The sequence below is a fragment of the Mesoplodon densirostris genome, chromosome 8 (genome assembly GCF_025265405.1).
Source record: "Mesoplodon densirostris isolate mMesDen1 chromosome 8, mMesDen1 primary haplotype, whole genome shotgun sequence".
Taxonomy (NCBI): Eukaryota; Metazoa; Chordata; class Mammalia; order Artiodactyla; family Ziphiidae; genus Mesoplodon; species Mesoplodon densirostris.
In genome coordinates, this window is record NC_082668.1 from 28,940,689 (window position 1) to 28,964,771 (window position 24,083).

Genomic DNA, 24,083 nt, shown 5'->3' on the forward strand with positions numbered 1-24,083 from the left:
CCTCACTACTGCTATTCCGCACCAACACCACCTGGACTATCATTCTCAGCAAGAGAATCTCATCTACCTGAGTGAAATAGCCGAGGTATTGGGTGCGATCCCTAACTACCTAACCACCCCGATCACATTTACCTGCATTCACATCCACCCTGGCCTGACTCCTGCCCTCATTTCTGGGAGAAAAGAGCCTCTTCTGCTCAATCCTCCCAGCTCTCAATCCAGTCTCTCCTCTCTCCCCTGGGAGTGTCACTAAGTCCAAGCTCCAACTGCTGGCAGCGCGACAGGCCAATAAATCGAGAGACGAGGTGCTGGGGCAAGTGACTTATTCAGAAAGCCAGCAAACCAAGAAGATGGTGAACTAGTGCCCCCAAAGAACCACCTTGCCTGAGTTAGAATTCAGGCTTCTTTTATACTGAAAGGGGAGGGAGTGAAGTCAAACATTTCCTGGTTCCAGTCAGCCTCCACAGGAGATGTGTTCATTTCTTCCTCCCTGCAGTCATCCAAAGGTCCGCCTGGTCAGGATGTTTCCTGTGAGCTAAACAAAGGTATTTTAGCTTAATGCTCATTACCTGGGAGGCAGGATTCCCAGAGATGGGCCATTATGTATAATTTAAGCTTACAGGAAACATTTCTTTAGTGATTAACTCATAATAGAGTACAAAGTGTCTTCCCTATTACAGAAGTTTGTGCCGTCTCTTCAACCTCTTTTTCCAATGACTCCTTCCTCCTTAATCCGTGAACGTGCTCAAGTCTATGCCTTCCAGAAACAAAAACAAAGACAAGCAAAAAAATTCCCCCCTCTTGTAGTTAGCCTAGTGATGTTAATATTTCATAAACATACAATAAAGTATAAATTAGACCAAGGGATCATATGAACAGAATAGATAGCCCAGTAAAGATCGCCCAGTGTACAGCAAAGTGATTCAGTTATACAGGTGTATATATTCTTTTTTATATTCTTTTCTAATCTGTTTTATCACAGGATATTGAATATAGCTCCCTGAGATATACAGTAGGACCTGGCTGTTTATCCATTCTATACATGATAGTTCGCACGTGCTAACCCGAAATTCCCAATCCATTCCAACCCCACCCGCTCTCCCCCTTGGCAACCACAGGCCTGTTCTCTATGTCTGTGAGTCTGGAAGACTGGTGTTCTAAATGAATCCTCACATGGCATCCAGTGGAAAAAGCCAAGCTAAATTCAAAAGAACCAGAATGTAAGCAGTGAGTTTCACATTCAAATTGCAAGCAGTAATTTAATTTCAGCCAAACATTGTTTGTTACGTTTAATTAATGTTGACAATGGTAATATATATATATATATATATATATATATTTTTTTTTTTTTTTTTTTTTTTTTTTTTTTTTGCGGTACACGGGCCTCTCACTGTTGTGGCCTCTCCCGTTGCGGAGCACAGGCTCCGGACGCGCAGGCCCAGCGGCCATGGCTCACGGGCCCAGCCACTCCGCGGCATATGGGATTTTCCCGGACCGTGGCACGAACCCGTGTCCCCTGCATTGGCAGGCGGACTCTCAACCACTGCGCCACCAGGGAAGCCAAGGGGGAGAGCGGGTGGGGTTGGAATGGATTGGGAATTTCGGGTTAGCACGTGCAAACTATCATGTATAGAATGGATAAACAGCTAGGTCCTACTGTATATCTCAGGGAGCTATATTCAATATCCTGTGATAAAACAGATTAGAAAAGAATATAAAAAAGAATGTATACACCTGTATAACTGAATCACTTTGCTGTACACTGGGCGATCTTTACTGGGCTATCTATTCTGTTCATATGATCCCTTGGTCTAATTTATACTTTATTGTATGTTTATGAAACTATACTTTTTATAGTTTTGCTTCTAGTCATTTTGTCTATAAGGTTGTTATTTTATAGTTGTAGAGAGCTATCAGCACAAGGAGCATATATCTGTATATATTAATATAAGTCACTGCTCGCGATCTACAAAAAAACTTTTCAGTTGAAAAGTACTTCCTGCATTACTGACTTAGGAAACGCTGTTTTCGATTTTTAGAAAGGTAACGCTGTTACCTTTCCTCCCACATTGGCTTAGAGCCAAATTTGTAGCCCCCTTTCGGCACTGTTTAGGATTTGATGGAATACATTTTGTGATTAAACTCACAAAATGTACAATTTCCTGTATTTATTCTGTCTTTTCCTCACCTATATTCAATGTTCTTTGTCGTGCTATACTGTATGTATCTTGAAGGTTGCCCTAAATCCTTTCTGGAACAAGAATGAATATAAATAATTTTAGTAGTGGACAAGGGGTAATAACGTGAGCCTGATATAATATAGAGTAAACTTACAATCTCAGGTGATTTGGACTCTCAAATTAGAGATGAAAATACAAGAGCATATACCTCTATAATCAGTTCTATAGGAATAAATGGAAGTGACCGCTACTTTCAGTTAATCCATCTCAATAATCAACAAGCGCAAGGCTTCTTCCTTTTCTCTTGGGAAAAATACCAGTGCCCTCTAGTGACCAAAATGCACCTCGCATAGTACCCTTCATACGAGTAATAATAATAACCCGATATTAGAGATAATTTTAAAAAATAAATTTGGGGGCATTGAATCCTGGACCAAGCATGCGATTATCCTGCAAATCACGATCTAAAATACTCTTCCCCCGCCTTCCATGTTTTCAAGAGTAAGGAATACACAAAAAATAATCCCCTGCAGAGGACAGAATTTTTTTTTATCCACTGTTCTCTAAGACTTCCGATCTTTATTTGAACTTCTCTGGAACCCAGATAATTATTTCATTATCCTTATCTTCTAATGCAAATGACGACTGCGTTTATTATATAGTACGCAGTAGTAAGGGAAATTATAGATACAGAAGCTCTAAAGACTTAGTCATCGGTGGTGGCGGAAATTTATTGTAGCATGCCTGCTTGTGCAACTGTTCAACCCTTTGCATTCCAGCTGCGCGAAGCCCCCAAAGCGACGTCACGCTTGCCCAGGGCACTTTTCCTTCTGTCCAAGCGCGTTCCAGTCTACCACACAGCCGGGGCGCGCAGGGAAGGGGATCGGTCCGAGCCGCGCCGTCCCCGGTTTGCCTTTATTTGCAGACGAAGCCCGGGGGGCCCCTTCGCGGCGGAGGATTCAGAAGACCAGCCCAGGCTTGCCCTGCTCCCCAGCCTGCAGGTGGCAATCTCGTCCTCCCGCCGTAGAGGAGTGGCGGCCGAGTCCAAAGGCGCTGCAAGCCCTTCCCCGCCTCGAGCGCTTGGAATTCGCCGCGGAATTCGGCCTAGCCTTCCGGGACCCGCCCCTGGGCCCCTGGCCCCGCCCGTCTCAGCGGGTCAGCGCGCGGCGATTGGCGGCGGGGCAGGGGCGGAGCTCCGGGAGATGGACTGAGGGGGTCGGGCCTGGGTCGGGACAAAAGCCTGGAAGGGCCGCCGTTTCAGATTTCGGTTTCTGCGGAGGCCGTGTCACCGGTCGAAACAGCTGGAGCACAGCTGGGATTGCCAGAGTGTGCGCTTGTGGGTTAACCGTGAGAGGGCTGTGGCGTTCCCGGGTCATTGCAAGCGTACCTTCTCCTGCAGGTAACCACAGGCTTCGAGGGGCGTCTCCGGCCCCTGGCTTTTGTGGGGAGGCTCTGTCAATAGCTGGAGTGGGAAAAAGGAAGGAAGCTCAGATCTTGGGTATGGTAGGGGCAACTTAGCGGCGAGTCGTGGTCGCAAGGCAGGGGAAAAAAATCCAGGTATTGGGCGTGGGAAAAAGAAATGGGGAGGAAGAAGGTGCTGGATGCCTGGATGTGTAGAAGGTCCGCTCTAATGCAAGGGAGGACGAAAACTGGGCGGCGGAAGGTTGCATGCCATGACAGACGGAAGGCCAGGTCTGCAACAGAAAGGAAAATCGGGGTGGGAGGATGCAGGGACGCGTGGAAGACTCAGTCGTGCGTTTGCGGGGAAGAAAACGTGCGGTCTCGGGAGCTGGAGGACTTGGGAGTGTGCATCGACCTTGGGCGGCTGGGACTGGCGGTGCGGCGAGCTGGATGCGTCCGCCTGGGGAGCCTGAAGGGGGTCGGCGAGGGGCGTTCGCTAGGCCACCTGGTGGCGATCGGGGGCGGAGTGAGGGTGGAGGAAACCACGCCGCCGCCGGCATCTCGAGTTCTGGGGGAGGCGTCCTTCGGCCTGCTCCTGGCGCCCGGGTTTTAAAGGTCCCGGCACCTGGGAGGGAAGGGGCGGACCTGGAGACCTGGAAGGAGAAACCGAGCCAGCTTCGGTTGCAGCCCTCTTGCACAATGGCCACAAGGACGCATGCAGGCCATGAGCCCGCTGGTCACAACGTCCCCTAAGAACGTGCAAACCCCAAGACTAGCTAACGGACGACGAACCTGGGACTCCCCACGGACGCACCCTCCAGTGTGTGCAGAGATATTTACGTTATTTGAAAGGCGCCTGCGGACCTAAAACTGCCCTTTGCCCCGCCCCGCCTGGGAACACTCAGCACTGTACTTTAAACCAGACAAACCGGGTTTCCTGGCCCCCGTATTGAAATCAGCTAAATTCTCCTGACAGGAATGCCTTGTACCTTACCTTTCTCTTCCCTTTTTTGATTTGTTTTAGGAGATAAACTGCACTCAGCTGAGTCTGCAAGATTGAGAGGAGTTGGGGTGATTATAAGTTGTAAAGGTGAGAATTAGCAATTTCTCCCATTCTTTGGTATGGCAATACTGCGTTTAATTGGTCTTGGAGGTCTTGGAAGTGGTCGGAGCCACTGCAAGGGAGTGAGTCAGGAATATTTCCAACAATAAATTGCACTTGCTTCCTTGTTTCTTTCAGTCTAGTCTTCTCTGCAAGAAACTTTGGTTTTGGGGGGGGTTACCCAGAAATTAATGTAGTTTATGCACTCAGCCCCCCAAAAAATGTGGCTAAAAATTTTGAATCATGAAAATAAAATTAAACAGGGTGAGCAGCTCTTTTTTCTTAAACTACTTTGTATTAGTCCAGGTTTATTTTCTAGCATTGCACATGTGTGTCAGGAGATTGGAATTCAGCTGCTTTCAGAATAAATGAACTGGCTTGTTGGAAAAAAGCCTTCCTTCTGAAGTCAGGGTTTGGGTGGAGACAGAAAATCTGAGGGACCAGGGTAGAAAGTGAATTCAGTGGTGGCTAATGCTCACTGCATGGAATTCAAATCTAGGAGAAATAAAATAGTGTCCTGCATTGTGGTAAGCCAGGGTCTACAATAAAGCTTCACTTTTTTAGCGAAAAGATAGTAAAAATGTAATGGATAAGTAACGTGAAGAAAACATGAAGTGTTTCAGTTATGCATTATGAAATATAGAAAGATCACTGCAGAAAGTGTTTCAACTGAGAAGAAAATAGTTAACTAAAAAACATTGTCACTCATTATTGAAATTTCAAGTATGATGTATGACCTTTTATTAACTGTATTTGCCGTCAAAGAAAAATAGCCATCATAACCCTTGCCTAATACTATGTAGGAGTATGGCCTCAGAAATGTATCAAAACTAAGATAAGTTTGCTGCCTCTTTTTGTTTTGTTTTAAATACAGGGACAGATGTGACAGTGGGATCAGCATGACTAAATCATACACTTTAAGCTGTAGTTTAAATTATACTTGAAATTACAAATGGGAACTAGCTGACTCATTCACACCAGTTTGTTCACTTTTTTATTCTAGTTGAGTTCCAGATGGTTCCCCAGTAATGGTCTAGGGAACCTCCTAAATACTAATAAGCAGGATCCCAGAGTTAGAAATTGGGAAGTGAAAATGGGCCTAGGGGTTAGGAATATGTCCTGGCTTGTGGTGAGGAACTGAAGCTCACAGTCTGCTAATCATTACGTTTTAAAATTTAAAGACCAAATTACTTTAGCTTAACTGTTTACAGGCCTCTTACTTCATAATTTTTTTAGTCAGTTCTCCTGACTTCCAGTCCTCAGCCATAACTTAAAAGAATAAAAGCAGGGGCTTCCCTGGTGGCGCAGTGGTTGGGAGTCCGCCTGCCGATGCAGGGGACACGGGTTCGTGCCCCGGTCCAGGAAGATCCCACATGCCGCGGAGCGGCTGGGCCCGTGAGCCATGGCCGCTGAGCCTGCGCGTCCGGAGCCTGTGCTCCGCAGCGGGAGAGGCCACAACAGTGAGAGGCCCGCGTAACCGCAAAAAAAAAAAAAAAAAAAAAGAATAAAAGCAATCTGCAGTTATGTTGCTAGGGGGAAAAAAAGTTTCCATTAGAGCACCATGAAAGGGAACCTTTAGCAGGCTCAGAGCCTCCTCTGCCTCTCAGGAAACACGCCTTTCTTTAAGCCTCATCCAAAGGGTGTACCCCTGCCCTCTCTGGGAATCAGATTGATTTGAATCTGGCATCCCCCCACATCCCAAGAAGACACCTCTTCCTGGAACAATTCCAATCCCCTGTCCCACCCACTGGCGGCTTGTCTTTGCCCACTAACAGCCAGAAGAACAGTCCAGGAGTTGGGATACCGAGGACAGGACAGGGGCGTGTCCTGGTCAGTAGTCCTTCTCTATACGTACAGATTTCTCTAACTGAGAAATCACTTTGTATTCAGTGTGACATCCCCAATATCCATTATTGTCTCTAGGAAAATATAGTTCCGCCTGGAATTCTTCATCTTTCACTTTTTAAAGGACTTATTAAAGTTTCTTTAAAACGGGTCCCTAGAACTTGTTGAATCTCCTCAAGGATAGTTGTTTTAACCAAAACAGCCTCTTAAAAGAGGGGAGATAGTAGCACACATCATTCTGCTCCTCTTGAGGGCCCAGTAAAATGAGGAGTTGGGTAGAGGTTTTCAAATAAACCTGATATTGTGGAAATAATCTCGTTTTATAGGACACACCAACAGTCAAGAATAATGATTACATTATTAAGGGCATGTGACAGGCTCAGGCTCCCCGACCGTCCAGCCGATCCTCCAGCCGGATGGCCTTGTGAAAGCTTTTTTTTTCTTTTAGCAAAGTAGAATGGAAAAATAATTTCCACCTTCCAGGGTTGTTGTGAGTGTTGATTCAGAAAGCACACAAGAAGCATGTAACACAATGCTTTATACAGCAAACGTATTCGATTCTAATGGTTAATGTAATTGTTATTATTAGCTTTTTATGCAGTCATGCTGTTATGAATCGTTCTTTTAGTAGTCACCAAATTGTATTTTGTTCTTACATGGTAATGAGGCAAATGATGAGATGTGTGTCTTATCATTTTTCCTCTTGAAGGTTTGTTGAAGTCAAAATGTCTCAAAAAATCCAAGGCGGTTCTGTAGTAGAGATGCAAGGAGATGAAATGACACGAATCATTTGGGAGTTGATTAAGGAGAAACTTATTTTTCCCTATGTGGAATTGGACCTGCACAGGTAAATGAATCACTCTGCCAAGCAGCAAAGTCAGAAAGCATATGTGATTTCAGGGTATAAGTGGCTTTTTTACATAGATACCACTGTATCTTGTGCATAAAGCTTTTGGTGAGCTTACATGCAAATGAATGTGTAACTGGTGTGCCCCTGGTGCAGAAAGCCAAACTCTGACAGTAGGTGTTTGCAGCAAAGTAAGGGTTTATTTGAAAGAAGGGAGTGGGAGACAAGTCTCAGATCCACTCCAAATTGGTCTTTGAGTTGGGGTTGTTTTTAAAGGGGAAGAACTGAGAAGCTTGTGAAATTTCTGTGACATTTCTTAAATGTTCGTTTCAGTGGGTCAGGATGTGTCCTGTTTACCTTCTCTGGCCAGGTGGTTCATGGCTTAGGGGTCTGTTAGCTCATCTTGACCTGGAGAAACAACCTGAGTTTGTAGTAACTGATGATATCTACAACAGCAATTTTAGTCATCTGATTCTGTTTGATTAGTGTTAAATTAGCACAGGATTGAGGTCAGAGGGGACCGGCAAGGGGATAAAGTTTCAGATAGAGAGATTAATCATAAACTCAGTAAGGGAATTCGATTTTAGGGGGACTGGGTTTCATATATATATGCAAATGAATCTTCTATTTTAATTTTAACATAATACTAGAAACACTGAACTTGTCATTTTTCAGAAGAGAAGAATTATGATGGCAACAACGTAATTCTCAGGTCTTTCCAAGCCTCTATTTCCTGTGAGGGTTTTATTTGTAATAAATCAGTGGCCAAGAGCAGCACGAGGTATTATTTGCGGAGGGGAAAATAATAGAGCTACATCCTCTGTTAATCGGTAAAGAATGTAGTTAACACAATTTTGTCCTTTGAGAAGGTTAGTGTATCTTCTGTCACTCTACTTAACTAGTCAGTGGACCTTGTTACCTTTTCATTCCTTGTCTTTTACCCTTTCCATACAATTGTAGCACAGAAAGAATTCTTGACGTTATCTAATACAACCCCGACCTTTCAGAAGTTCCCTAAACCATTTGTGTCCTGGAGATGGGAGCCTTTGCCCTGTATTAAAAGTATGTGGGGGTCTTCCCTGGTGGCGCAGTGGTTGAGAGTCTGCCTGCCGATGCAGGGGACACGGGTTCGTGCCCCGGTCCAGGAAGATCCCACATGCCGCGGAGCGGCTGGGCCCGTGAACCATGGCCGCTGAGCCTGCGCGTCCGGAGCCTGTGCTCCGCAACGGGAGAGGCCACAACAGTGAGAGGCCCGTGTCCTGCAAAAAAAAAAAAAAAAAAAAAAAAGTATTTGGGGACAGATATGAAAATCTCTATGGAATTCTTTCATTTTTTTCCCCCTATGTTTTTCATACATTTGCTCGTGCTCGTTGTACATTTGGACTAGGTAGAGACAGAATTTTCACAGGGGTGGAGTGGCTGAGGACTGGCAGGGTAATATGTTGAACAACACATTTCAGCCAAACTATTGGCAACAGTAAGTGTGTTTGCCTTGACCCAGAATTATTCCTCAGACTGTCCTGAGGACCTGTTTTTCGCTTGGGTGTAGACATTGAATTCACATGTTGTCATTAAATGCCCTTTTTAATTATTCTAAGCCTAAGGTGTTGATAAAATCTATGTTGCAGCCATGAGAGGGCGGGAGTAAATATCTGCAGAGGTCCACCAAACACACAGGAAATGACACTTTAAAAGCGTCATCCAGGGACTTCCCTGGTGGTGCAGTTGTTAGGAATCCGCCTGCCAATGCAGGGGACACAGGTTTGATCCCTGGTCTGCGAAGATCCCACATGCTGCGGAGCAAATAAGCCCGTGCGCCACAACTACTGAAACCTGCATGCCTAGAGCCCGTGCTCGCAAGGAGAGAAGCCACTGCAATGAGAAGCCCCCACATTGCAACTAAGCGGAACTAGAGAAAGCCCAGCCACAAAGACTCAATGCAGCCAAAATTAATTAATTAATTAATTAAAGTAAAAAAAAAATCATCCAAGTGGTTAAAGAAACATTTTACAAACATTTTACATGACAATAGGTGAATTTGCAGAACTCTTCCCAGTACAGTAGTTGCAAAGATGCTTTTGAGCTGCCTTAGTAAAGAGGCATAAGGAGTTTTAAAGGACAGTCATTATGCCTAGAAGGCAAAGAGTCACTGGCTAAAGACTAAAGAATTTTTGGAGACTTAAACAAGTGTAAGTTGTTCCAAAATTGCTATTATTATTACATGATTGGTTCTTTTTGAGGGGAGTGGAGTGATTCGTTTGTTTTATTTTCTGTTGGCTAGGCAGTAATCGAGGCCATTTATTCATTCTCTTCGCTTAGAAATGTTAAAAAGAGAAGCAAAAAATCCACTAATTTGCTGGCAGGTTCTTCTGATGAAAAATGTTTCCCACGAACATAAATACTGCTGACCACATTGCTTGTTTAAGTTAGGAGTAGACATTTATAGATATTGAGCACTTCCTAAACCATAAGATAAGAAAGTCAGTGGCTTTGTGTCGATGAAAAAAAAAAAATTAACCAATAATCGATCTAAGAAAGAAATGGAAAATTTTATTCACGCCAACTTGAGGATTATAACCCAGGAGACAGTCTTTCAGAAAGCTCTGAGGACTGTTCTGCCCGCTAGAGGTGAAAGAGCAGTTAAGGAAGTTTTTGAGTAAAGGGTTGTATTGACCCAAATGATGTATTGACAGTTTACACACAATCCACATCTGTTCGTACAAAGCAAGTAGTGGGTCATCATGACCCCTTACAAGACTAAGAAGGAAGGATATCTCCTAAGGAGGTCTGGTTAATGCAAATGCACGATACACCCTCAGGGGGAGGGAGGAAGCCAAAACAGTCAAAGCAGTTTGGAATTATTATTTGGAAATACATTGTAAGATTGGATTCCCTTTTGCATTTCCATCACAAGTTGGGATATCTAAGGAAAGGAAAATACAGGAACTGAAGGGAGAAATCTAGAGGCTTAATGGTTCAGCAAGTTTTGAAAGCTGAAGAAATTTGGAAAACTTTTAAAGCCTTGGAGAACAAAATAAACTGTTCGTTACTGTTTTGTTTTTCCTGCTTTTGGCAAACTATTACATACTTTAAATAAAGCTTTACAGTCTTTTTCTATACTTCATGGACAGCCAGCATTCTTTCCTGCTCTGAATAACCTGCAGTCTGGGTGTGGGTGTGTATTAAGCTATAATTCACTGGGGTATATAAAACCACTGCTGGATTCCATTACTTATTCTATAAAGTGCAGGCTTGTTTCCAGAAGAAAGAGATTTGCCCAAGATTTAGGGAAAGGTTCTTCAGATGACTAATTGTCCTTAATGAAGGGGTCGTTAGCTTTTTTTGGCAGTGTCCGTCTCATCTGTAACTCCAACACTTCAATGCCAAAATACTAGAAACCCTTTAAACCCTCTGCCCCCTTTATTTTTAGAGCACAGTATTTACTAAGGGAAGATTAGTGTTTGGGCTTGCATTCTTATGTTAATCGTGCGGAAGGCAGTCTGCAGAGAGGTTGCTGGTGTGCTAATATTGCCTCTATGGTGAAGAGGAAGCAGCAGGGCAGAGCGCAGTGGTTTCCATTTAGTTTCCTTCTAGACAGCTTCCCACACACGGGGAGGCACGCGTGGCCTAGCAGTCCAGCTTTGCTTGGTGCTTTTTTTTAGTTGGCAGCCATCTTCTGTGTCTGGGATACACTAATGCTAAAACTTGGCAGATCTGGGTACATATGGAGTCTTCACTTTGTGCAGGGCAGGCCCTGCATGCCATCACCATGCACAGGGTGGTGCATGGGGATAGGATAGGAGTACCCTCAATCTCCCGTCAGTTTGCCTGGAAAGTTACGCTTACACTTTTTCCCTCCCAGCTATGATTTAGGCATAGAGAATCGCGATGCCACCAATGACCAGGTCACCAAGGATGCTGCAGAAGCTATAAAGAAGTACAACGTTGGTGTCAAGTGTGCTACCATCACCCCCGATGAGAAGAGGGTAGAGGAGTTCAAGTTGAAACAAATGTGGAAATCGCCAAATGGCACCATCCGAAATATTCTGGGTGGCACTGTGTTCAGAGAAGCTATTATCTGCAAAAATATCCCCCGGCTTGTGAGTGGATGGGTAAAACCCATCATCATAGGTCGTCATGCTTATGGCGATCAAGTAAGTAGTGTTGGCATAACTTGACTTTCCATATTCTTTTTTCACGGGCTTTGACTGCCCAGCAGTTCTGATTTATATGTGTTTTATTCTTATCTTTATTTTATCTTATCTACTCCCATTAAGTGACGTACAGAATTGAGAAATGAATGTATGTATACATTTAGATAAAAGTAAATACAGATAAACTTACAGATAGGTACCTGTCTCAACACAAATGATTTTTTTCAGGCATTTTTTTTTCTTCCTTACCTTTTTATTAGATTAAACCATATGATGTGGACATTTTTATTTAGATAATTTCCTGTGGTTCGGCCAAATCAGTGGTTCAGCCAAACCCTGTGGCTGTACAGTAAGGTCCCTTTACAGGTTTTTTGGTGTTTGTTGCATTTTGCTTCGCGTTTTAAAAAAAAAAAATTTGTTTGTTTTAATTCCAGTGCCTGGTCCCACCCTACACCAGCTAAGTCTGAATTCCATGGCATTTTAAGGCTCCCCAGGTGATTCTAATGTGCAGACAGAGTTGAGAACTACCAAAGATTATATTAAACATGATCGTTTCATGCATAAAAGGAAAAACTGGCTCAGTAGTTGAAAACAGTCTCTTTAAAACATTCCCTTCCTGCTTGGGAAAAATATAGTACAGTTTCTGTACTTCTATGCAAGTAGGCTTGTTGCCAAATTAAACAAAAATTGCCAGCTAAACAAAATAAAAGTTCTGTGTTGAACCTGAAGTTTTGGACTTTCATAGCAAGCAGCTTATGTCTTAAAAGAGCCTTAAAAACAAGACTCCCTGATGCCGACACCCAGAGGCTTTGATGTAGCCGTCCTTAAAAATAGTATGGGTAGAGAAGACCACTCTCCGTTCCTGGGGGCAGGGTCACCAGGTCGTCCTTGAGGGGTAGTTCACTTTGTTCTACCGTGTGGCTCAGACTATCCCTTCATCCTGGCCAGTCCCTTCACAGACGCCTCTCAGAGGCCCAGGAGAGGGGATGTAGATGGGAGCGCTACCAGCTCGCTCATCCTGGGAAAACCACTCTTAAGTTCTTAGGAGTTCAATGATGTCCTTTCCCTTTCTTTTTTTTTTTTAATTATGATTTTGGCATCAATCACCTGGAAGAATAGTCATTCTATTTATTAAAGTCTAGATTGAAAATTCCAAACCTCTAGGAAGCATTTATTGTACTTTGGTGCCTCGGTTTCTGCCTTTTGAGAAATGGGAATCAATTACCACCCATAGTGAAGGACTTTATATGTCAGAAATATTCTGCATAGAGTAGATATTTAATCTGGATCGTTATCTGACAGCTTTTCTACCAGCTGTTATTAGTATTATTCTACACAAATGTAGACAAATAGGTTTGGCTGGCATCGGCTGCTACCTGACTCTGAAAGTATTCTAATCTAAGCCATTGAAGAAGATACAAGGCAGCAAAGATTGACATAAGCCTAGTGTGGGCTGGGCACATTTTCCATACCCATGACAAAGGTGATTGTCCTCCACAGGCCCTTTCCTAAGGGTCGTCAGCCTGTTGCAGCTGCTTTCAGAATGATTGCTTCATGTGGACAGGTCCTGGGCTGGGCATTAGTAGCAGTGATTACCATGAAGAGACCGAGTCCTGAAGGTCCAAGGACCAGATTCCCGAGTCTTTTGACCCTAGATGCATTATTTCAACTACATCACAGTTACTCCCTTGTAAGATTGAGGGAAGAATCTAATGAGGTAATAAGGGATACAAGTTAATCACTTAAAGTATGTCATACAGTGAGAATCAGGCATTAGCATTCTCATCATCATCTTCAGTGCTATAGCTAGTATATTATCTCCCTATAGGAAGACTTCCTTGACCTCCAGGTTATAGTCATTCCTCTTCCTCTGTCTTCCAATAGCATTTTTTTTTTTTTTTTTTTTTGCTGTACGCGGGCCTCTCACTGTTGTGGCCTCTCCCGTTGCGGAGCACAGGCTCCAGACGCGCAGGCTCAGCGGCCATGGCTCACGGGCCCAGCCGCTCTACGACATGTGGGATCTTCCCAGACCAGGGCACGAACCCGTGTCCCCTGCATCGGCAGGCGGACTCTGAACCACTGCGCCACCGAGGAAGCCCCAATAGCATTTTTTATCTGTGCCCCCTTTTGACATTTGAAAGCTCTAATGTTACTTCTTTTGTATGTCTTTGTTAGGTCGTAAGCTTCATAAGGGGAAATACTTTGTTATTCTCTCTCATACCCATATCTGTACTCAGAAAACTGCCCCATGCATGGTAGGGCCCTGATAAATATTGATTTCTAATGTGTACTACCACTAACTAGGACAGTTTTGGGTTTTTGTGGGAGGTATTTTTGTTTTTGTTTTTTTAATATACCTTTTTTCCCCCATACAGTACAGAGCAACTGATTTTGTTGTCCCGGGGCCTGGAAAAGTAGAGATATCCTACACGCCAAGCGATGGATCCCCCAAAACGACATACCTGGTACATAACTTCACAGGTATGTATAAGTCCACCATGAGCTACATCTTTCATTTTTTTAGCAGATCATTTAGACAGCGTTATTACTGGTTTTTTTTAAAGTTCTGTGAAAATTGTGTGGCTGCCTAAAAATACAACCTGAATCTACAACATTTCCATAGCACTCAAAATCAATGCCATGGCTTCCTGTGGCATTGCTAAAGGCATAAAAAGAAGTAGCCACTTAACTGGAAGTGCATATAGATAATTGGAAATGCAAGTAGATAATTATGCGTCTCTCTTAAAACATGGAGGGAAGGTTGACAGGAGTCTGTTGTGCACAAATTAAACATTAATAGCCCCAAATCGCCTGTCATGTAATCCTGCCCTTTGGCTCTGGTAGGGTTTGTATTTGAAAATAGCTGCATTATTTATTTGCTGAAGTTTTCTTCTTGTCCTTCTGAGTATTTGTTCTGTGAAAGTGGAACGTTTGGTTTTTTTGCCTCTTCTTTCCCCCCGTCCTGCTGCTTCTAAGGTCCATTATGGCAAATCCATCCCAAAAGCTGTTGAAAGAACAGAGGACCCTCTTTCTCCACTGTTAAGGTTGTTAAAAGCACTCACACTAACAAAACCTCAAAACTGACCTAGCTGTTGTTTTCCTTGACTCCTCTAAATCATATCATTTTAATGGAATCTACTTCTGCCAGAGTTTCAGCAGCTCTAACATCCTCAGCCCAAGCTGGCCCTGGGCAGTGGCACAGATTCAAGTTCTAGCTTTCAGTAATAACAAAGTTCAAACAATAAGAGCTGTGAAACACCAGTGATTACATGGAGTGTAATTATTTCTACCAATGACAGAACGAACTTTCAGTATCCGCCAGGCAATTACAAGAATTTTCATCCATTATTTGAAATGCAAAGTTTTCTCAGTAGCTAAGGATTGAGTTCACACTTAGAGTTTAAAAAACATGCTTGAAATTTTTAAAGTATGAAAAAAGTTTTAAAATTATTCACCTCCTGAGTGTCTTTCTGGTTCATTTCAGTAGCTTTTGGTATGTCAAGAACTTTAGGATCCTAAAGACTATGTTTTTCTCATTTATGTTGCCCTTTCAGAACAAGTTAGAATGTCCTTACCTAGAACTGACTTGCCTCTGATTACGTGTCTCAGGAACTCATGGAATATTGAAGTTTGAAGCCTGGACTCAGACATGAGAGCTGGGAATTGGGTGTTTTGGGGATGGTGGGTGTATATAGACTTGTTACAACTATACCCTGTTTACCTTTCTTTTTTCCCTCATTGTCGTCCCCCCACAGAGGGTGGTGGTGTTGCCATGGGGATGTACAATCAAGATAAGGCAATCGAAGAGTTTGCACACAGTTCTTTCCTGATGGCTCTGTCTAAGAAGTGGCCTTTGTATCTGAGCACCAAAAACACTATTCTAAAGAAATATGATGGACGTTTTAAAGACATCTTTCAGGAGATATATGACAAGTAACTACAGTTCTTTTTCTTTTTTGTCACATAAGCTGGCATTTACAATATAGAATTTGTATGCTTATCCCTTTGATTGTGGGACAAATTGAGTGAAAACCATCACTATACCATTCAGATAAGGACAAAACTGAGATTTAACAGGAGTGAGACAAAACTCTTGAATTGCTTTTAGAAGAGAAATGTGTTCTCAGATAAAGTCCCCACATTTATTTTCTTCAGGGCCAGAGATATTTAATGTGTGAGTAAAGGTACGCTGTTAGTGATAGAAAGTTCTGATTTTTCATCGGTGTGAGTTTGAGTTTGGGCCCATTTCCATTCTTTCTAAAGCCCACTGTTATGATTTGAAACTGCTTTTGGGGGCTTCCCTGGTGGCGCAGTGGTTGAGAGTCCGCCTGCCGATGCAGGGGACACGGGTTCGTGCCCCGGTCCGGGAAGGTCCCACATGCCGCGGAGCAGCTGGGCCCGTGAGCCATGGCCCCTGAGCCTGCGCATCCGGAGCCTGTGCTCCCAAAGGGAGAGGCCACAACAGTGAGAGGCCCGCGTACCACAAAAATAAATAAATAAATAAATAAATAAAACTCTGCTTTTGGGAATTCCCTGGTGGTCCAGTGGTTAGGACTCCACGCTTTTACTGCCGAGGGCATGGATTCAATCCCTGGTCCAGGGAATTAAGATCCCATAAGCCGTGGGCCAAAAAGTTTAAATTAATTAATTAATTGATTGATTTTATTAAAAATAAATAAATAAAATTAAACTCTGCTTTAGTGGAGTCATTTGAACTTACGTCTACATTTATAACAACTTTGAGTTCAACAATACCTGAGCACTTGTTGACTTTTAAGATGTCATCCCTCCCTTTTAGATACAAGCATTCAGGCCACGGCTAGGATTTTAGGTATCTTTCCTGAGACATTTTAATTCCTCCTTCTACTTCCTATCTTATCAAACCTAGAAGCTGTCCTAGTTTCCTGAATGATATTGAGCAGCAAAGTAGTCTTTTTCTCCCCGATTACATTCTTAAAGTAAGCTGAATCTCATGAATCTCATTAGTGGTGTATTGAAAACTGTGAAAGTAGTACTTGGAACACTCCACCGTCTTGCTTAATTCTCACATCTCTGCAGAGTGGATGAAATCACCCTTACAGAAGGGGAAATTGGGGTTTCACAACTAGAAAATGAGTGGGCAGAGAATTGAGCCCATGTCTGTCTGGTTCCCAAATTTGTGTTGCTTCAACTAAAATGTGCTGCTTCCAACCCCACCCCGACTCCTTTGGAGAGGCACGTGGTATCCCAACAAAACCAGTTTTTTTTGTCGGTTGTTCTCTTTTCTTTCTTGTTTCTTAGGCAGTACAAATCTCAGTTTGAAGCTCAGAATATCTGGTATGAGCACAGGCTCATCGATGACATGGTGGCCCAAGCTATGAAATCAGAAGGAGGCTTCATCTGGGCCTGTAAAAACTATGATGGGGATGTGCAGTCGGACTCCGTGGCCCAAGGTAAGGAGCTGGAGAACCAAGTGGAGGTGGGCTTGGCCTGCAGCAGACAGGTCAAGCCCTGCTAGCTCTCTGGTGCAGGAAGGGGGATTCTATAGCCCTTTGCTGCTAAAAGTCGTGAAATGTTAACACCGCAAGGCGTCCAGGTCCGTCTTCTCAGCTGACAGATGAGGAAATTAAGCTCAGACTGGGTAGGCGACTTCTGGCAGGGACGCACAGGAATTAACTCGTGGGTTGAGACTCCCGGCTCCAGCCTCAGAGGCTGACATAGCTTATATCTCAGCCCTTTCCCCCCGCTTGAAGCTTCCCTGCCTCCAATGGTAGCCCAGCGGCCAGATCTGAAAACCACTCCCCACCCTTATCTGCCTTCTGATGAGAACCTAAAAAGCTAGGGGACTCGGGCAAGGAGGGCTCAGGGTTGTCTCCTAAGCGAAGGGGCCTCCCTCCGAGAGCCCATTCATCTGGAGACAGTTACAGGTCATGCCCCTTTTGCCAGCCTTGACGGCTCTTCTGTCACCCTGTGAGACACATGTGTTTACTGCTTAGCTTGAAACGCACAGAATTGAGCAAAGAAGCCCCGGGCTCTTCACAGAAATTCCAGGAACCAGGAGCTTCATGCCAGAGATAAGGACCAAATGAGCAAAAATGCTCCCTTCCCTGATTTGCTGGGCACCAAGTTGCCCTCCAACTTCAGTTACTCAGGGTAGCTGTGTAAACTGAATTTCCCCCGATGAATGTTTGTGGTAGCTTTAATTATGTTTGCTTTTCCCCCAGGAAGTACTACTTTTTCTTTCTCTTAGGAAAAGTTAATCATCTCTTATCAGTGTGAAAATCAGTAAATCTGCCTGGTTAAAGATAACTTTTCTGTCAGATAAATGAGTTAACCCAGTTCTCCTTCTTTACCCTCCTTCTGTTTCTCTTACGTCCTCACCATTGTTTATATTGAATGCAGCAGAGGAAGGAGTGTTGCTTTGTGGTGACTCTGTGGTGCGTAAGAAAGGTTCCTGGTAATGACCCAAATCATTCCATCATTTCTAAATGTCCTCATGGCAATAAGAAGAGGGTATCTGGAAGGATATCTCCAATGTAATTGTCAAGTTATGGAGGTTCAAAGGATTTCAAAATAGGAATGTGGAATTGCAGTGTCCAGCAGTACACCGATAACATACCCCTCTGTGTCTGAGCAGCGCCTGTAGATAAAGGTGACCTCAACGTAGCTAAACAGATTAAAAGGCAGCCAAGCTGTTCTTTCTTTCTTTTTCTTTTTCTTTTTTTTTTTTTTTTTTTTTTTGGCGGTACACGGGCCTCTCACTGTTGTGGCCTCTCCCGTTGCGGAGCACAGTCTCCGGACGCACAGGCTCAGCGGCCATGGCTCACAGGCCCAGCCGCTCCACGGCATGTGGGATCCTCCCAGACCGGGTCACGAACCCGTGTCCCCTGCATCGGCAGGCGGACTCTCAACTACTGCACCACCAGGGAAGCCCCCAGCTGAACTGTTCCTACGTTCATTCTTCTCTAGAGGGATGAACTACTTTGGACTCACACCAAACATTTTATTTCTGTCCTCAGTTTTGACAGTGGTACCAACTAGTGTTTCCTAATATAAATAGACACATTCACTGTGAATATGGCCCTAAACGTCTCCAATCAATGAATATTTGAGACTCTACTAAAGCCTCATACCAACACAGTGATGGGAAAGGAGCTGCTAATTCAGCACAGAAATTGCCATTGTACTCAAAGATGAGTTTAAAAAGGGTTTATTTACTTATTCTCAAACAGAGTAGCAGCCTATTATAAATTTGCATTATTAACTCCACATAACTCCACAGGTGTTATTGGGAGGTAGCAGAAATGGAGAAAAGTGTTCTTGGAATTCGAGTGTAAAAAAAGAAAAAAGAAGAAAAATCAGTTGTATGGACTTAAAAGTTGTAATGTGGTTCTCTGAATAGGAAACCACAGAATAGAGTCGTTCTGGGGAGGCTGTGAAAGAGAGCAGGGGCGAGTGGGAGGTGCTTGGATCCATCCCATTCTGTGGGGTTTTTTTTTCTGTTTGTTTGTTGTTGTTTTTTAATTTATTTATTTTTGGCTGAGTTGGGTCTTTGTTGCTGTGTGCAGGCTTTCTCTAGCTGTGGCAAGCGGGGGCTACTCTTCGCTGAGGTGCACAGGCTTCTCATTGCGGTGGCTTCTCTTGTTGTGGAGCACGGGCTCTAGGTGCGCAGGCTTCAGGAGTTGTGGCTCACGGGCTCTGGAGCGCAGGCTCAGTAGTTGTGGCGCACGGGCTTAGTTGCTCCGCAGCATGTGGGATCTTCCCAGACCAGGACTTGAACCCGTGTCCCCTGCATTGGATTCTTAACCACTGTGCCACCAGGGAAGCCCCATCCCATTCTGTTTTTAATCAGTTTTCTCTTCCCAGTCCCACATGAGCCTGTGAGCAGCTTGATGGCGGGAGACAACTCATTAATCTTTATTTTCCTGGAACAGCAGAGTATCTGCACATAAGCACGACAGTAATATATTGAGCTCTTACTCTGTGGCGGGTACTAGTCTAAGGAATAGGAATATGTATTCTTTTCATATATATTCACGAACGTATGCATATTCATCTAGTTCTTACAACAACCCTATGAAATAGGTGTTTCTACTATTCCCATTTTACAGGTAAGAAAACTGAGCCACAGTAGTTAGGGAGTCACGGAACTAGGGTGGAATGCAGGCAGTCAGACCATGAGTTCTTCATCATGGAGCAGGTGCCTCTGAGGTAGATACGTGAAGAAAAAGCACAGCCTTTTCTGAAAGGCAGAAGAATTATTGGTGACTCCATGTGCTCATGTTTATTTTGCTCACTGAGACCTGTCAAGACGAAGTCATTTTCTCTCATCTCTGGGAGACCCAGTGCTCTGCGTGCAGTTGAATCCCTTACTTCATGTTCCGCCACTCATAGGTTACGGCTCTCTTGGAATGATGACCAGTGTGCTGGTTTGTCCAGATGGCAAGACAGTAGAAGCAGAGGCTGCCCACGGGACTGTAACACGTCACTACCGAATGTACCAGAAAGGACAGGAGACGTCCACCAATCCCATTGGTAAGATATTGTTTGCTGCTACGTTGATTTCCAACCAGAATAGAAATCTCCAAAGGGGCTCAGACGTGTTCCTTTGGCTGCCCAATGCCTTGTATATAAAATCCTCACCAAACAGCTGATTGGCTCTACTCATAAGAACTGTTTTAATATGTTTCTTAAAATATACACAATATATGCTTTTCCAGTTTGTGGGAGAATATTCATTACAGAGAAGAATGTTATCAACAAGCATTTTCCTTTTCCTCTGCTGCAGTGAAATGTCACATGTAGCTAAGAATCTAAAGCCACATTGTTAGATCCTTTTAAGTAGGTTTTAGGGATAGCACTTTAAAACAGATTATAGCCTGGAAAGAGGAGAAGAGACCAATATAGACAAGAGGTAGAAGAGATTGTGACCTTTTCCAAATTCGTAAATGCCTTAAGCGTCATGTATTCCTACCCTGAATATGTGCTTTCTTAAAAGCCTAACAAAATCCAAAACATTTCCTCTACAAAAATGCAGGTTTTTTGAAAAGTTTCAATGTGGTAAAATGTTTCCAACTTTCCTAAAACTTAGAGCTCATGCAGATAGCATCCAATGAAGTCAGTTACCTAAACAAACAAACAAACAAAATGTTCTATTTTGGGGAACTGAGGTACTTGGGAATATTTCTAACCAGTGTGATTGAAGTGTGCTTTTTTTTTCCTCTCTCTCTCTTTTAGCTTCCATTTTTGCCTGGACCAGAGGCTTAGCCCACAGAGCTAAACTTGATAACAATAAAGACCTCAGCTTCTTTGCAAAGGTTTTGGAAGAAGTCTGTATTGAGACCATTGAGGCTGGCTTCATGACCAAGGACTTGGCTGCTTGTATTAAAGGTTTACCCAAGTAAGTATAAGATGCCCTAAGCTCTGTGGTCAAATTACCATTTATCCTCACTGGACTCAGAATATCAAGTGCTTTTTGGAGTTGCATGAATTAGTATTTGTCATCGGGTTCAGAAGTCAGCAGACATCTGTAAATTGTCAGATAATAAACATTTCAGGCTTTGTGGAACATCCGGCAATTATTGAACTTTGCCTCCATGGCAGTAAAGCCATCAGTGGTGACACAAAAGCTAATGGGTGTGGCAGTGTTCCAATCAAACCCTGTGTACAGAACTGGGCTGCAGCCCAGACTGGGTTCATGGGCCAAGCTGTAGTTTGCTCACCCCTGATCTGGTTATAATCAAGTGGGTGGCAAGGTTCTGCTTAATTTAACAAGAAAATTATAGGCATTTAGAAACAAAGAGACCCCCCCAAGACTATTTTATTCCACCTCTTTATTTTCTTCAATTTACAGTAAGAAAAGTAAGCAGTGCAGGTATAAGATGTCCGGTTTATCATAGTCCCTTCCTTAAGTATCTGTAACCAGCAGTCAGATATTTGAGGGCCCATGTATCACCCAGGACTTTTTTGAGAACATGGTAGCCTGTATCCCAGCTGGATCAGCTGCTGATCAGGGATTCCTCCCTCAATCAAAGTTGGCTACTATGACTCACATCAAGAAACAATACTAAAATTTAACACCAATCCCGTGTCCCATCCATGTGTCCTCAGAGATCTCTGTTAGGGTCAGTATACCTCAGTAATGGGGATACACTCCATCACTACATCTTTCTTATCTTAAATTTCCAGCAACAATACAGTGTTTGAAATGTTCCTATGGGTGTGTTACTTCCAAGCCGATTTGAATAGGCACCTATTAGCAGGATTAGATAGCCAGTCCATTGTCTTTTGCTTTTTAAGTAAGACAAAGGTAGAAATAAGGGCACTAAAGCTTTTCTTTTTTTTTTCAATGTGAAAAGAAGTGATGAAATTGTCTTTATTTTCAGGTTATAAATTATATATCTATAAAATTCAAACAATTCAACAAAAAAAGGCTAAGGTAGCTGAATACTAGATAAATAAGCAACAACAAAGTAGCTTTTCCTTACACCACCAATAAACAAAAATGGAAATGGAAGAACCATCACATTCACAGTGGGAGCAAAACTATTGTTTTTTGAAATATTTGAAAAACATATTTGAAATATTCTATTTATGATAGCATCAAAAAGAATAAAATACTTAGGAATAAATTTTTACAAAAGGTTTTTTTTTTTGAGGACATGTGACATTTTGTGGGGATATGAGTAAAAGCATCACTGTACCTGGATATGATTCTATTATTTTTAAGAATGAGGAATAAGAAGTGGGATGATTTCAGTGTCCCAGGCATTAGTATGAATGAAGCTCTGGGGCAGTTTCACCCTCAAAGCTACAGGGCCAGGAGCCTCCTGTGAGTGTGTGTGTGGCCCAGCCTCTGCTCAGACTGCCTGTAACCTGGGTTAGCCCCTTGAACCTTGAACGCAGGCATTGGCCATAAACTTATAGCTTGTTCACATTAATCAGTTTTCTTCTAGAAATAAATAGAATGTTACTTTAAGTAGCATGTCTAGGACTTTTCCTCTACCTGCCACCAGATCAAAGACAAACTAAATTTCCTTCTTTTCTTTTTCCTCTGCTATTAGTGTGCAGCGTTCTGACTACTTGAATACATTTGAGTTCATGGATAAACTCGGAGAAAACTTGAAGACAAAACTAGCTCAGGCCAAACTTTAAGGTCATCCCTCGTCTTTGGAGGATGTGTGTTTTTGGTAACTAGGTCCAGTGGTTTACATTTTTCTCTATAACACTCAAGAGTAAAGGCAAAATCAATTCTGTAATTTGTTTAGAAGCCAGAGTTTATCTTTTCTATAAGTTCACAGCCTTTTTCTTATCCATACAGTTATGCCACCTTTGTGAACGTGGCAGGGGACTTTTTTTTAATTTTATTTTACTTTCTACTAGTAGCCTAGGAATTACTTTTAGTGTCCATTTGTACTCACTGTCACTTTTCTTCATGTTCTGATATAAATGACCAAAATGAAGAGTGCTTGAAAGGGTAAACTATAGCCACAGTACTATTCCCTAAAATTGTATAAAGTAGAAATTCATTCCCTTTCCCACTTTCCATGGCCTGTGGCACTGGGTGTTTTTGATTTAACAGATGTCCCATTATGTGAGGTGGAAGCTGTACGTTAAACTTGTGCATGATTTGGAATGAAAAGCATGGCTGTAACTAAAAGGTGTTGAAGACACAGTCATCCTTGTAAAGAGCTCTAGCTGAATGTTTCAAAAATACTACATATTTTTGAGCTCACTGGAGAATCCAGAATAAATACTAACTAGGGGTTTGTCCTCTGTATTTGTCTCCTCCTCCGCGCCTTGTGTGGCCTAAGTATTATGCTACCCTGAACAGCATATTTCATCCACGTGCAATACTACAAGCTGCACCTTTCTTGGACTTCTGCTGACCTGTTTTATTTCCTTTATATAAATGTGATTTTTCAGAAGCTGATTGTAAACACTATTCTAGTCCTGTTCTTAATCTAAACTGTCAATTTTAATTAAAATTAAGTGCTGATGACTAGTCTTCTGAGTTTTTATTTATCAAGTATACTTCAGTTGCCAGGCTAGGTCCTAGCCATAGGAATTTGATTTTAAAAAGTCTCTGCCCTCTGGGCTTCCCTGGTGGCGCAGTGGTTGGGGGTCTGCCTGCCAATGCAGGGGACACGGGTTCCAGCCCTGGTCTGGGAGGATCCCACATGCCGCAGAGCAACTAGGCCCGCAAGCCACAGCTGCTGAGCCTGCGCTCTAGAGCCCCCCCAAGCCACAACTGCTGAGGCCCGCACGCCTGGAGCCTGTGCTCCGCAACAGGAGAAGCCACTGCAATGAGAAGCCCACACACCGCAACGAAGAGTGCCCCCGCTCGCCGCAGCTGAGGAAGGCCCGCACGCAGCAACTAAGACCCAACGCAGCCAAAAATAAATAAATTTAAAAAAAAAAAAAAAAGTCTCTGTCCTCAAGGAGTATACTGAGGGGAAAATGGATAAGTAAACAAACAGTAAGATGTGGATTCTACAGTGAAAGGGAAAGAAGACCAAAGATAGAACGAAAGGGTAATAATGAAATATTAGGGAATTAAGTCTATGCATATGCTA

General features: G+C 43.2%; 1 protein-coding gene across 2 annotated transcripts; it reads left to right on the forward strand.

The window, feature by feature from the left end:
* The first annotated feature begins 3,390 nt into the window (after positions 1-3,390).
* IDH1 (isocitrate dehydrogenase (NADP(+)) 1) lies at positions 3,391-23,506 on the forward strand. 2 transcript variants are annotated; one of them, XM_060105897.1, is made up of 10 exons: positions 3,391-3,579; positions 4,606-4,671; positions 7,238-7,375; positions 11,238-11,529; positions 13,905-14,010; positions 15,285-15,462; positions 16,810-16,961; positions 19,903-20,043; positions 20,746-20,908; positions 22,572-23,506. In XM_060105897.1, the coding sequence occupies exons 3-10, from the start codon at positions 7,254-7,256 to the stop codon at positions 22,660-22,662; spliced, it is 1,245 nt and encodes a 414-aa protein (XP_059961880.1). In that variant the 5' UTR covers positions 3,391-3,579; positions 4,606-4,671; positions 7,238-7,253; the 3' UTR covers positions 22,663-23,506. The 2 variants fall into 2 exon arrangements, with proteins under 2 accessions (XP_059961880.1, XP_059961881.1); XM_060105898.1 differs by lacking the exon at positions 7,238-7,375 and having other exon boundaries at positions 3,392-3,579.
* The last annotated feature ends 577 nt before the right edge of the window (positions 23,507-24,083 follow it).